This window comes from Carassius gibelio, chromosome A5 (assembly GCF_023724105.1).
Source record: "Carassius gibelio isolate Cgi1373 ecotype wild population from Czech Republic chromosome A5, carGib1.2-hapl.c, whole genome shotgun sequence".
Classification (NCBI taxonomy): Eukaryota; Metazoa; Chordata; class Actinopteri; order Cypriniformes; family Cyprinidae; genus Carassius; species Carassius gibelio.
The window spans coordinates 22,875,420-22,889,445 of record NC_068375.1 but is presented as its reverse complement, the minus strand read 5'-3'; the positions used below and the strand labels follow the sequence as shown (position 1 = coordinate 22,889,445).

General features: G+C 35.1%; 1 protein-coding gene across 1 annotated transcript; it reads right to left on the bottom strand.

The window, feature by feature from the left end:
- Positions 1–3,323: 3,323 nt before the first annotated feature.
- On the bottom strand, positions 3,324–8,292 carry scn4bb (sodium channel, voltage-gated, type IV, beta b). The gene is made up of 5 exons (XM_052592572.1): positions 7,906–8,292; positions 5,374–5,537; positions 4,019–4,241; positions 3,737–3,866; positions 3,324–3,541 (listed from the first exon to the last, which is right to left on the bottom strand). Exons 1-5 carry the CDS (start codon positions 7,988–7,990, stop codon positions 3,454–3,456), a joined length of 690 nt encoding a protein of 229 aa, XP_052448532.1. The 5' UTR covers positions 7,991–8,292; the 3' UTR covers positions 3,324–3,453.
- Between the last annotated feature and the right edge of the window lie 5,734 nt (positions 8,293–14,026).

The window sequence follows — 14,026 nt, the reverse complement described above, 5'->3', positions numbered from 1 at the left end:
GATTCTAGGCTGATTGGACCATCTAGTACAGCATGTCTTTTACAGAGAGCGATGTCAAACAATGTCTACTGTCTGTAGATCTGGATTGAGGTAAATTCCAAGTTAGTCATTTTCCAAACGTAACTCCTCCAAGGTGTTGTTCCTTCTGACTCCGTGGACCGTAATCCTTGAGAGCCTCTCTTCTCTTTGACTTTTTCATTTAGTTTCAACAGTCCGGTGTAGCTCCGTGTTCGTAAACAATCTGAATGTATCTGATCCAGGTTGGTTTTATTTTTTTACATTGCTGTAGTGGTACCCCGATACACTGTGCAGTTTGCATGCAAATTACTGTAAAAACAATTTACAGAAGTTGCACACAGAGTTTTATTCAAAAGCAACACGTTTGTGTGTCGCAATTTAAGATACTTTACCAGCCATCTGAGTGAGTTAAATTATAAACTGAAATTCAAACCAGCAATCCACACTTTATTTGGTTTCTCCCACATTCCCTATTCTTGCTTTGTGTCTGGCATTTCCTCATTCTAGTTTTCCACAGGTGAGCTGCCCTCAACATTGCAGTAAGCTTCACTTAAGTGTGAACAGACACACACCATCAAGTTGTGTTTTTGGCTACATGAAATTGGTGTTTGTGAGGTCTCGGGCGGAAATTTACTTCAGATTCCAATAGAAAAACATGAGATATATTTACAGACAAATACAGCTCTTTAGGAAAAACATTCACATCAGATAATGGTGGACATTTTATATTAGTCTGTGGTTTGGTTGTAAAAGGAATTAGGCCATGACTACCGCAAAGCATGACAAATACTACAACCAAAACTGGTGCAGTATGTTAATTAAATAGTGCATTAATAAAATGAAGACCGCAAGAAGGATAATATAAATTAGAAGATCTAAGATCCTAAAGCCTAATTTCAAAAAGACTGTCTAACTTTTTCAGCAAACAACCTGAAAAATCCTTGACTCTTCCAAAATCTTAACGTAAAATGCAGAAATATTAAGTGTAAATTTAGCACAACACTATGATGAAAATATCTGAATAAGAGGTAGAAGTGCTTTGAAAATGTATGAATGTACCGTTCCAACATTTCTCTCATTAAAAGAAGCTGAAGAGTTGTATGAATCACTCTGAATGTGTATTGCTTTACTGATCTGTGCGCCATCACACACACAAAAAAACCCACCTGAGCATCAATGACATTATATAACAACTGTTTGTTAAAGTGACCCTTTAACAAACCGAATTACAATCACTTAAAACTACAACAGTGCAATGTTAAATAAAATCTATGTGTTTCCAAGTGAATAAAAAAATATATAAACCTAAATGCTGTTTCGATAGACAATTAGTGATATTACACATGGAGAGGAAAGCTCCTGGATATAATGTATAGTATAAACTGCTTATAGATTTTTCAGGTCCAAATACAATATTAATTTACCAGATTTCTCCTAGACTGTTTTTTGCGCTATAAGTCTAATTAACAAATCCACAATCTGAGTTTACAAATCTAGACTAGACTACTGTAGACTAGACTAGACCTCTGACTAGTTTATCTGGAGTTTACTCCTTTTGGCACTGAATACAAGCCAAGCTGCAGAGACCGAAGTCTCAAAACAAGCAGCTTTTTTCAGGGAAGACTCACGTGTATTTTGTTACCAACATAAACCAAGATTCTTGGTTAAAATATATCACTAAATAATAGTTTACTAAAAGAGGTAACCTATCTTTTTAAATGACAGGATAATCTGCTGTTGGTCATTTATAGTTGACATTTTGTACAGCACCTCTGTAGTTTTATTAACAGACTATTGGTACATTATCTATTTATTAATGTTATTTCATATCTAACTGAATGAGCAGACCTCACCAGACTTAATTGACGTCACCCCCTTCTTTGGTATCCTCTGAATTCCCCTAAATCCTTCAAATGAAAGTTTGAAATGCTTATTAGCTAAACTTCTGAAAATCTGAGACCTATATCATGTCTCAATTATTACATCTATATTAACATGATATATACTGTTATCATTTATTTAGCTGATTAGCATGGCTCTATAATGATGAGTTTATTGCCTTTAAATATTGCATTTTCATTATGTCATAGGGTAAGTTGCATGGTTTTTAGGTATGATTATGATTTTTTTTTTTTTTTGTATTCATATTTTGAATAGCATGGAAATCTGATGCTAATTATGTTCATTAAATGACAAATTTCTCTCAGTATATAAAAATGCATTACATACAATGTTTCTACTGTTCTAGTCAGCCACGCACCCCTAAAACTTCTGGCATTTAACATGCTATAATGCATTGGAAATTATTTGAAGCAGTATTTTCAGTGTTTCATTCAGGGTTTTCTCTAAGAGGTTAAGGATTTCTACAGATTGTCAAGTATCATTCATTAGCTTGTATTTACTAACTGTTTGGTAGCTTTTGCAATTTTGCAGCATTTTCTATTATAATTTTTTTTCCTTTCTTTCTTTTTTTGCATTGTAATGTACTGCATTGATTCAGTCATCCTCGCCAAAAGCTGGCAACAGAAGCATTAACAGGCACCTGTGTTTCATTTTCAAGCAAAAACAGTAATGAGGTTTATTTTAAACTGGACTCAAGACTGTTTAAGACCTAAATCTCCCTTCATGCTTATTACAATCAGAGTTCTGCTGATTTAGTTGTTGTTGTTTTTTAGATACTGCATTAAAACATGCAGTTTGATTAATCAGCTAAGAGAGTCTGTCTCTATGATTGGAACAATACAAATCACTAGGGTCCCACTAAAAATGTCTAGAACATATATTTTTCAAAGTCAATGGCCATTTGACAAACAGGTCTAAAAAAATTTTAACACAAGAAACCTGTACTCCTTTCACACATTATAGTCAGGCACCTACTGTACATGTGAGGGCATAGGCTCTTCAAAAGTTTTGCAGTCCAGTTCAATTGACTAAATGAATAGCATAGCTCCATTTTTCCCTGTCTCAAACATTGTTGAAGAAAATATTTCATTTTTCTATCATTTTAAGTACAGCCCACAGATTCAGTGTGGGCCAAGAAACTAAAATGCACGAGGCTGCATGTGTGGTGCATATTTAAACGCATATAAAAATGTAATATACAGTATGCAGGAATACCTTATGCCCCTCTTTTTATTCATATCCGTGTTTATGTATCAACCAAAAATAAGTGATGTGGACATCATCCTTGGAAAGGTTATGAATTAAAATCTTTCACATTTGTTTAATACTATCATTGCTTGCTCTCTCTCTCTCTCTCTCTCTCTCTCTCTCTCTCTCTCTCTCTATATATATATATATATATATATATATATATATATATATATATATATGTATAGCATTTGTAAACACGGATGTAAATTAACAGAGAGGGCACAGCTTGATGGCTGATCCATGTTTTCACTTGCATGTGTGACTCTGTTTGGTTGCACACTGTCATGCTTTTTTTGGTGTAGATTTGGAGCCCGACAGACCCCCGTTCTCTGTGTTATCAATCCCTGAGGAGGTGACAAGGCACTCCTTACTGAAAAAACATAGGAAGAAATGCACAGAATTAGACGGAGATCATGTATATATGGTTTATATATTATTTATACTACTTGTAATTTATTTTTGTCAAGCAGTCGCATGGTCCAAATCTGGAAAAGGGTACAGGAAGTCTTAATGTTTAGTCTAATATATACTTATGTGTACATCCTACAAGTTGCCATGAACTCACTTTTTTTCCTCAATCTTTGCGAGAACGAACAGAGTGAAGTTCTTTAGCAGCATGAAGGCCATTAACAAAGCGATGAATCCACCAACACAGGAAGCAATGATGATGGTGAGTGTGTTATCAACCTCCCTTACTGAGAATGGGATACAACCGGGAATACCACAAAAAGGGAATGAGAGAAGAGAAAAAGGCATATAGAGATATTTCAATTATGACCTTGGAATGTGATGTTCATCTATCATTCTCTCTCTGTAACCTCCTCTCTCACCACCCTGCAACACTTACGTTCCTCTACTACATGTAGAGTGAAAATGGCGCTGTGATTCTTGCCCTTCTCTTTGGGGTTTTTGCCAAAGCAGATGTAGACGCCTGCATCCTCAAATGTTATATTCCAAAGCAGGATGGAGATGTTATTTCCTTTACTGGAGCCAACATATTCCACCCTCTCACGGTAAATGTTTACTTTATTTGGTTCCACATTATCCGTTGGAATTACAGAATCAGCCATCTGATTGGGAAAGAGAGCTGTCAGTTATTAATTTTGAACTGGGCATCTGTACAGTACAACTAACACTGGCTCTTTTTTGCCTTTGAGACTAATAATACTGTAGTTCACATGTAGGCTATATCTTAAATGTCAAACCATTTTACAATATCCTTAACTCAGACTGTTCTCTTTGACTTTGAAGTCTGTAGTGATTATGTATCTTTGTTACCGTCTTTGAAACTTGAAAGACTACACAGAATATGACACTGAGAAACAATATCAAGTCAATGGAATGATTTGGAAGAACCGCTGCACTTCAACTTCAAGTGCCCTTGAAAGCATACAAAACCAGCTCAAGAGAAAGGGATTCTATTTATATTTCCATCCAATCAATGTTAGACTTCGCAACGTTGCCTTAAGTAAATGAAAGCTGAATACAATGTGAAAAGTGTCCTGCTACATGGTGAGGTATAATTGAATACTTTAGGTAAAGAATAATTCACACTGAGCAGTTAATTATCACACAAATAAACATCGAGGACGTGTGAAGGTGTTTAGTCTAGTGACAGTTTTCAGTCACGTGACCGGCTCGAAGACCTGGAGGACAAAACATCCATAGAACTTCAGCACAAGCCTATCAATTTTTCCAGCTGTTTCACAACCACAAATACTTAGATCACCTCTCAAAAGAATAAAACAAAGGTATGTGAACAAAATGCAAATGCATACAGTGGAGCAGAGCTTAATTTTGCCCTCCAGTTGGGCGTTCCTGTGAGTGTGACGTCACGTGAAAACTGAATGAACACATTTTGTAGCCTATTACCCAAAAGTACGAAAAAGTCTACCACAACATATAAAACAATCGGCAGTGACAAGGCGAACATTGCATCTAAACTGTAAATATACTGAACTCCTCTGCTTTAAGGTCAGCGTAACTACAATCGATAAGTGAGAGACACAGGATGGCGCCAGCTGCGTTTGTATAACAGCGAGCGCGAGGCCGACACGAGATTTCGAATGTCTGACCACTGGATGGCGCGAACACTCGACCGTCAATGTAAAGCAGTTAACGTGACTTGGAATTGTACCATAATAATATTTTTATGTATGTTAGTGGATTAATCGGACTATCCCATAACTGAATATCTGTTACCTTCTGCATGGTGCCATTATTATTGAACTCCCATTTGAAGTAGAGGTTAGTGATTCCAATACAGCTGGCATAGGTGCAGGGCAGAAGGACTGTGCTGCCGTTCACTGCATCCAGAAATGGAACCTTACCAGTAGACATCTCCAGAGCATGAACACAACACATGCCTGAAATAAGAAGAAAAAAGCAGATGAAGATGGAAAACATGAAATGTAGTCATGCAGTGACACTATAAAAACCTCAAGAGAGAGACGCAAATCTATCAAAAGGTCATTAAGATCAATGGCAAACTGACATATGCACAAACACATATATTTAAATAAATCATGCATAAAACTTTCTGAGACTTTATAGTGCCAATAAATATTATTGGTCAAGTATGAAACCTCTCAATAACCCGCAAACAACTCATTAGTTTTCAGTCATGGTTTAGAAAGTTTCAACCAAATGCATTAATATACTGAACAATTAGATAACTTAATTAAAATAATAATAGTAAAAATGCAACTAAATTAATACATAATCAAAATAAATTAATAATGTTGATAAACCAAATAAATGATGCAAATAGTACATATAATAATACATAATAATATTTAAATATGTAAAGTGTAGTTTAGAAAGGTTCGTATAACAGCTTTCACATGTGGTTTTTAAGTGGTTTTACAGAGATACAGAGATAAATTTTTAGTCATCTATATTTAACTTTTTCTGTTCTATGTGTTTACTATTACTTTTAGTGTCTTCTATTACTGTGAAATGTGTAAGAGGCATAATTTAATGAGTGAATAAATTATATACATATTTTCTTGTTTCATTATGAGGAACAACTATTCATGGTACATGCACTGTATCAGTTTGAATGCAGTTCTGCAAGCTAACAGTGAAACTGTGTGTCTGGATATTAAAAGTTCATATAAAACATCTATAACTGTAACTATAAATGTATATATTGTACACTTTTTACAAACTGTATGTACCATTGTAGATGAGAAAATAAGCAGGCTATTGGGTTAGCTTCCATGCACACCTGGGCTCTCTGACGTCAAGTGTCCAGAAGTTTGCTTGGCATGCAATATGACAGAATAAACATGTGCCGGTGTGAGAGGACTGAGTTCACACAGCTGTGTAACTTGAGACATCGCATAAGCAATGAAGAGGTCCTATACTAATCAACTGGACCCTTTCATGAGAAGTATTTTAAACTAGGAAACAAATTATTGTGAAAACACTGTGACCTCAATGTTGATTTAATCAACATGCTTCCCGTCAAGTTCTCTAAGAGAATTTGTGCTTCGGTTACAGAAACGTAGCCTGCCGCTTTACCCCAGAGAAACATTTAATTGAATAAATATTGATGAGGAATCAATCTCATGAGACTTAATGATTCTAGGTAACAAATCTCCCAAAATACTCTAGGAGAAACTACACATAAACTAGAGTTTTTTTATTTACTATAAAATACAGCACTACTGTGTTAAATGAATGAAGATAAAATACTTTACTTAGATGCCCAGATACTTTGAAACATATATATAATGAACGTGTTCCTTTGGCTCAGTGGTAGAGCATTGCGTTAGCAGCACAAAAAGTCATGGATTTGATTCCCAGGGAACACACATACTGGTAAAAATAGCCTCAATGCACTGTAAGTTGCTTTGGATAAAAGTATCTGCTAAATGCATAAATGGAAATGAAAAACATTTGAAAGAGTCTTAAGCAAAGTTTGTAATAATTTCTAGATACTAGATAGTACTTGATGCGAGAGCCTATTTAATGGGATCTTCAGTCCTTTGTTTTCTGTGATTAACTCAGCACCAGTCTGTGATACTCCCTTTTACCAGCCATGAAACAAAACTCTTTACATTACATCTCATCTGGCATTAGTCTGTGGTAGTCCAAAGTATGTTCTGTAGAGCAGCATGGGATGCCTGTTCACAGCTCTCGCTCACATAAATCTCTGTCACTTACTCACAACCAAAATATAACTGACAAAAATGTTTTAAACTTGCAAACTAAAAGCAAGCTCCTCAGAGCATTGTCATCCCATATCCAAGTACAAATACAGTGTGATATGCAAGGCCCAACTTAATATTAAAGAAATAAATGTGAACATTTTAACATAATCAGAAAGAAAGTCTTGAGTAAAACATATGATACGAAATGAAAGAGAGCAAATTATAACTCTGACCACAGTTTCCTGAGAGTAGTTCCATTAAATATGTCTCAGAAATCTGAGCCACTAAACTAATGCTGACATCAACACTTTATTCTACAGCAGCTCTGCATTGCAACATTAGGAGCTGGATCTGTGTGTGTGTGTGTCTGTGTTTAGGACATCAGAGAACTGCATAGATTTTCAAGCTCACTGATTCAATATGAATTTTCTGTATGAAATATTAGTACAGTACAGACTTGGTACTTGCAGTAAACAACTCTGACAAGAACAGGAATTCATCTGGTCTGTTGTATTTAAAAAAACATAATAGTTGTCAACAGTTTGTTTTCATGAGAGGAGGTAGAGGAAAGTCTTACCAATGATGAGTGTGAGCAAAAGAGAGGATACAGTTCTTTCTGAGGGCACTCCTCCCAGACGACCTCTGCTCTGTGTCTTCATCATGCACTTCACTTTCTTCTCCCTTGTTTTTGTCACGTGCACCTGCCTTCCTCAGCAGCTCACGTCCAGTTTTGTCAGTTTCCCAGAATTCTTTGCTCCTCAAGATGCTGCCTGGATGGCAAAGGCTCCTGTACACTTCTCAGCAATTGAGCACTAGATCAATCTGAGCCTGCAGATCCTAACATCAAAGATAAGATACCTCCTGTTAAAAGCCTGTCCAGTTCTCAGGAGATCTGGAAGCACAGGGATCTGCCCAGCTGGGAAAATTAAGTTGCTAGAATTCCATCTGGCTTTGTTTATTTGGTTGTTTGGTTACCCTCTAACCTGTGGAAAAGGGAAGTTTTGAATAGTACTTATTGAACTTGATTCAATATAATACAATCAGTCATAAGAGAAAAGTATTCTACTATTATCTATTATCTATCTGTGTGCTTAGGATTGCAGTGTACTCAGAACAGTGAACTATTTTAAACTTTAAAAAACACTCATATATGGCAACGGACCTTGTCTAATTAAGAATAGGGGTTAGAAATTGGTACCTGATGTTATTAATCACCTTTCAGGAGTTCATATATGGTAAAAGATGCCTTGTCTAAAAAACAAAGATGTTACATGTAACAAGATTCTGGAGTTTTCTTTTACAAACCATAACTCACTTTATATGGTTAATAAAGTTAATCTGGCTTCAAAATCTCTTCAGAGCAATTTATTTTGGTCAGAAAAATTCTACAACAGAGGCCAGCAAGACTTATACAAAGTACAAACAGAGACATAAAACACAAACTCCATACCCACATTAACTTTAACTTTATCTGTTCAAATGTCTACAAGAGAGGTCAGCTGACAGAATATACTTCAGTCAGCAAGTTTCAAAGCAGTTTACTGTAAGCTGGTTTGGATGTAAGTGTCTACAGAATACATGCAAATTAATAAATATACAAAACATGTGTTTATAAATAAATATATATATATATTTCTTAATATATCAACAAAATTATTTATAAATTGTTTACATGCATATATACATATACACATACATGCAATTGTTTCTGCTAAATGCATATATGTATATATATATATATATATATATATATATATATATATATATATATATATATATATATATATAATAAAATATACTAATAAAATAGATTAATGTATAATATATAAAAATATCAATAACTAGTAACTAGTTTTATTAAACATTTTTATAATTGTATTATTATTTTAATAAATGTATTGATGTACAGTATATTTATTAAGTTGGTCCAATTTGATCTAAACTGGCAATACTACTACTAATATATAATAATATCAATAACTAGTAACTAGTTTTATTAAACATTTTTATTATTTTATTATTATTTTAATAAATGTATATGTAAATGTATATTAAATGTATATAAATTAACTTAATAAATACATTTCTTACTATGAAAAACCAAACGAAATGCTTGCAAATGACTCAAGCTGCATGTTTTTGTGTCTGGTTGAGTCAGTGTGTGTGTGTGTGTGTGTGTGTGTGTGTGTGTGTGTGTGTGTGTGTGCCGTACCTCTGTTAAGCAGGTAAATCTGTGTGTCCTGTTTAGAGAAGCAGAGGGCATCAGTCCACAGAATATGTTTCACACAAATACGCAGTGCTTTGGTCTCAGCACTTCTCAGACACACACACGGACACCCTCTGACACACACACATACACACACTCCCACCGACGCACCTTTTGAGGGACACGCGCAATCCAGCTGGTAAAACAGAAGCGAAGCGCACTGAAGCACTGGAGGTCTGGAGACAACTGCAGCTAGTCTGTTCAACAGCACCCCCCCCCCCCCCTCTCTCTGAAAAATCAGCTAAATTCTGGCTCACACTCAACTTTTCCCGTCCTTGGATGACTGCCTCCCTTCTTTCCTCTCGCCCCTTCTATCCCTGCCCCTTTCCTCCCTCCTCCTCCCTCTCTCTGAGCTGTAAATGTGGGTTCAGGTTGTAAGGTGGTGTTATTTGGGGTCCAGAGTCTCTTCTGCATTGCAGTTTTTAGAGAGGCAATAGGGAGTACAGTTCCAGAAACAAACATGAGGGGTCCGTCAGCTCCACAACTGCTGGGATACACATCAGTTTGTTTGACTCATAACAACAAGCGTAACATGTGTAACTGTCCCACATTGAGGAAGACACATAAATGAATATTAGCAGACTGTACATGTGTGTGTATGTGTGTGTTCAACTGCAAATAGACAGACTTTGAATATGTGTCTATGTCCCTCCCTCACATATATATCCATGATAGATTGGCAGAACTGAGTTTCCTATGACTCTGCATTTGTCAAGCCCACCCCTTCTGGTTTTGTTAATAGGCTGCACCAAGTAGTGTCAGGTTTTCCTGGATCAAGGCAATTGTCATCTGAAACCCAGAGACTTTCTGCGTTTGGGAATTTGTGTGACTCCTGGTAATCGATGTAAAATGGGGGCGAAAAGCTGCATTTATATATTTACTGGTGAATAATTGGAATAAGAATCTATGATGAATATACATTGGTTTTTCTTGGTTGAGAAATCTTCTACCACTATGTGCATTTATTTTTTTATTTGATTGTTTTTAATAAAAATATTATTTGCAAACAGTTTGAAGTAATTACATTACAGTAAATTGTAACTTTCTTTTTTTTATTTCCATAAATTCTTTACTTATTCCTTTAAATAATTTTAAGGAGTTGATGTAGCTGGTATTATGCAGTAGAAACTGATTTGTCTTGTCGCCTGCTTTTCTTATTGCCCCATCTTATCTAGCTCTAGATACTGCTGTTCTTAAACTGCATCCTCTTTTCTCAAAACAGGCCATTGTTTAAGCTCCTCCATTGATGACTGCAAACCACATATAGGATATCTCACATAAGGGATAGTAAAAACAAAAAAATCAGTCATAATTTATTCACTTTTATGTCATTCAAGTCTGTGGAATACTTGCTAATGTTGCTAGCCAAAAGGTTTCTTTTTGGTGGCCTATCCTGCCAAGCAGTGTCTTTGGAGGGGAACAGCATATAATTACAAGTAGTACTGAATAAAATAAAAATTAAATTTAAATTAAATTTATGCATTTAGCGGTCACTTTTATCCAAAGCAACTTACAGTGCATTTAGGCTTTACATTTCTTCCTATCATGTGTTCCCGGGGAATCGAACCACCAACATTGCGCTTGATAACGCAATGCTCTACCAATTAAGCTACAGGAACACTATAATAGTATAAGTATATAATAATATAATAAATAAATAAGTACTGAATAATATTAACAAGGAGCATGTACTTACTACAGGGTTCAAGTTTTTTTGGGAGGGGGATTTATTGCATGTAATAATCTATAATTTACTGTTATTACCATATTAAGTACATGTAACGTGTAATGGACAAAAATTGTTACCACATTTTTTTTAATTACATTTTTTGGTCACACTTTAGTTTGATGACATGTTCTCACTATTAAGTAAGTCCTAATTTGCTTCTTATTGATAGTAATGTAGTTGTTAAGCAGACATGGGGTAGGATTAATGTTTTAACCAATTTTAAACATAGCTTTGCCTTCATATATGCATGCTGCAAATATGCAAATCATTTTAAACTATGACAAATAAATCCCAAAAAATTGAATATTCTCTCAAATACAATGAGCTCATAAAACAACACAAATAATTATATATATTGGTATATATATATATATATATATATATATATATATATATATATATATATATATATATATATATATATAACACTATCAAAATGCAGTTTTTGACAGTATTGTGTGTCACACCAAAGGTCACATTAAGTATCCATATACAGTATCGACAAGTGTGGCATCAAAAATGTCCATACTGATAACATCAGTTTAAGATGGGACAGTGCAGGAATGTGTGTGTGTATGTGGGATGAGGGCTGCAGTTTGAAGTTCTAAGCTCCGTTTTGAGGTTGCTCTGTCCCGGTGATGTGCTGCAATGAATGTGGCAAGGTTTTTTTTCTGCTTTTTGGACCAGTTCCCACCAATGCTGCATTTCTTTCTCATCAGACACACACACACACACAGAGAGCGGTGTCCTCTGCTGGTGCAGCAAAGAGTCTAGCAGGGGACAAGCCTCTTTCAGTACTCTCGGTATACTGCAGTGAGTGGGCAAACACACACACACACACACACACACACACACACACACACACACACACTCACATATGTACAGGAAGTCAGGTTCTCTATTTGGTTGAAACAATTGAAAATCTATAAACTCAATTATTTCTTTTAAATCTAGAACTCGGAGGTCCCTCATCCATCTTAGTACCACACACACACACACACACACAGAGAGAGAGTTAGAGATAAAGAGAGAGAGAAGAACACAGCATGTTCTTATAATGAACAGGCTGAGCCTGACCACCTGAGATCAATGTAATGTAACACTAGCAGTGATCTACTGTGTCTTGTCTCTAAAAACACATGCATTTAATCTATATTTTCTCAGTGAGCTAAGTGTCCCTATAATAATAAATACACGTGCATGTTCTTATTACAGCTATATTTAACAATGGAGCCTGTGCAATGTTTGTCCATTTGAGGGAGAAGGATCCTTGTCTGTTCATTGTATTAAATGAAAGACTAACTCATGTTATCACTATTTTATGACAGAATTATACTGCCACCAGAGGGTGCTTTTTTTAACCACAAACAAATGTATTTATGCATACAGTATACACACACACACATCTACAGTATATCTATATATTAATTTTGATATACACATCTATCTATCTATCTTTACACACACACACACACACTGGGGCGCTGTAAAGGGGGGGTAAACGATGACGATTCTCGGGGCCCATGACTAAGAGGGGGCCCCGAGAAGCCCCCAATAAAATTGTGGTGCTAAAAAAAAAATATTTGATAGTAAAAATTATTAACTTTAAATTATTGTATTTGCTGTTTCCTGGTGTCAAAAAATTTATTTGTTTAGGAAACACAAACGTTTTGACAAACGCTTTGTACATGAGGCCCTAGGTCTCTACAGCAGCGCCCCTGCACACACACACACACACACCAGGTTTTTCAGCCTGGTTCTCAAAAGAGAGCCTGGAGATTTGGTTTGGTCCTCACACTGCACATAGTGTGACCCATTAAATATAACTATAAAAAATAAATCAATAATAGTAATAACATTAATTTTTTAATATATAATATGAACAAAATAATAAAGTGTTGTAATATGAATCTATTAAGAACTAGCAGAAGACACTAAACAGTTTTAAATCCCTTTTACACTCAGTTACAATTCTATGACATTAGCGATGTAATTTACACTATTTACTTTAATGAATTTTAATGAGAAACAACGAGAAACAGGTGAATAAAGACTGACAGTCAATGTTTAATATTTAGAAATTATTATTTCTAGACATGCAAAGCATTTTTGCTCATTTATGTGGGCCGTCCCAAGCATGGCTGCAATGTGTTCATTGTCAAACTCTAAAATCTGATTATTTTTGACTTGTATATTTTTTTCATCCAATCAGATGCAGTCATCTGGTCATGTTACAACGTGCCCCTCAGATGTTAAAATGTACTCCACCTACATTGTCACATTTCACTTCCATTTTTTAAGGGTAAATAAAGATAAAAGTATACACTGTAATTATTTAACAAAGCGACATATTTGTACCAGACAAGCTCTTCCGCTACCATTTAAGTGCACCCCTGTATGTGTATGTATATATGTATATGTATGTGTGTGTGTGTGTGTGTGTGTGTGTGTGTGTGTGTGTGTGTGTGTGTGTATATATAAATACATACACATACATACAGTATATAACACACACACACACCTCACTTTCTCTCTATATACATATAACTATATAACAACCACAGTGTTCATTTGCAGATAAATTGTTTAATACTTGTTTATAAACAGTATACTAGTCATAAAATTGAAACTGAAAAACTTAAATTATTAAATTTAATTTAATTAAAGCACAACCAAAACTAGGATAGCTAAATAAAAAGATTG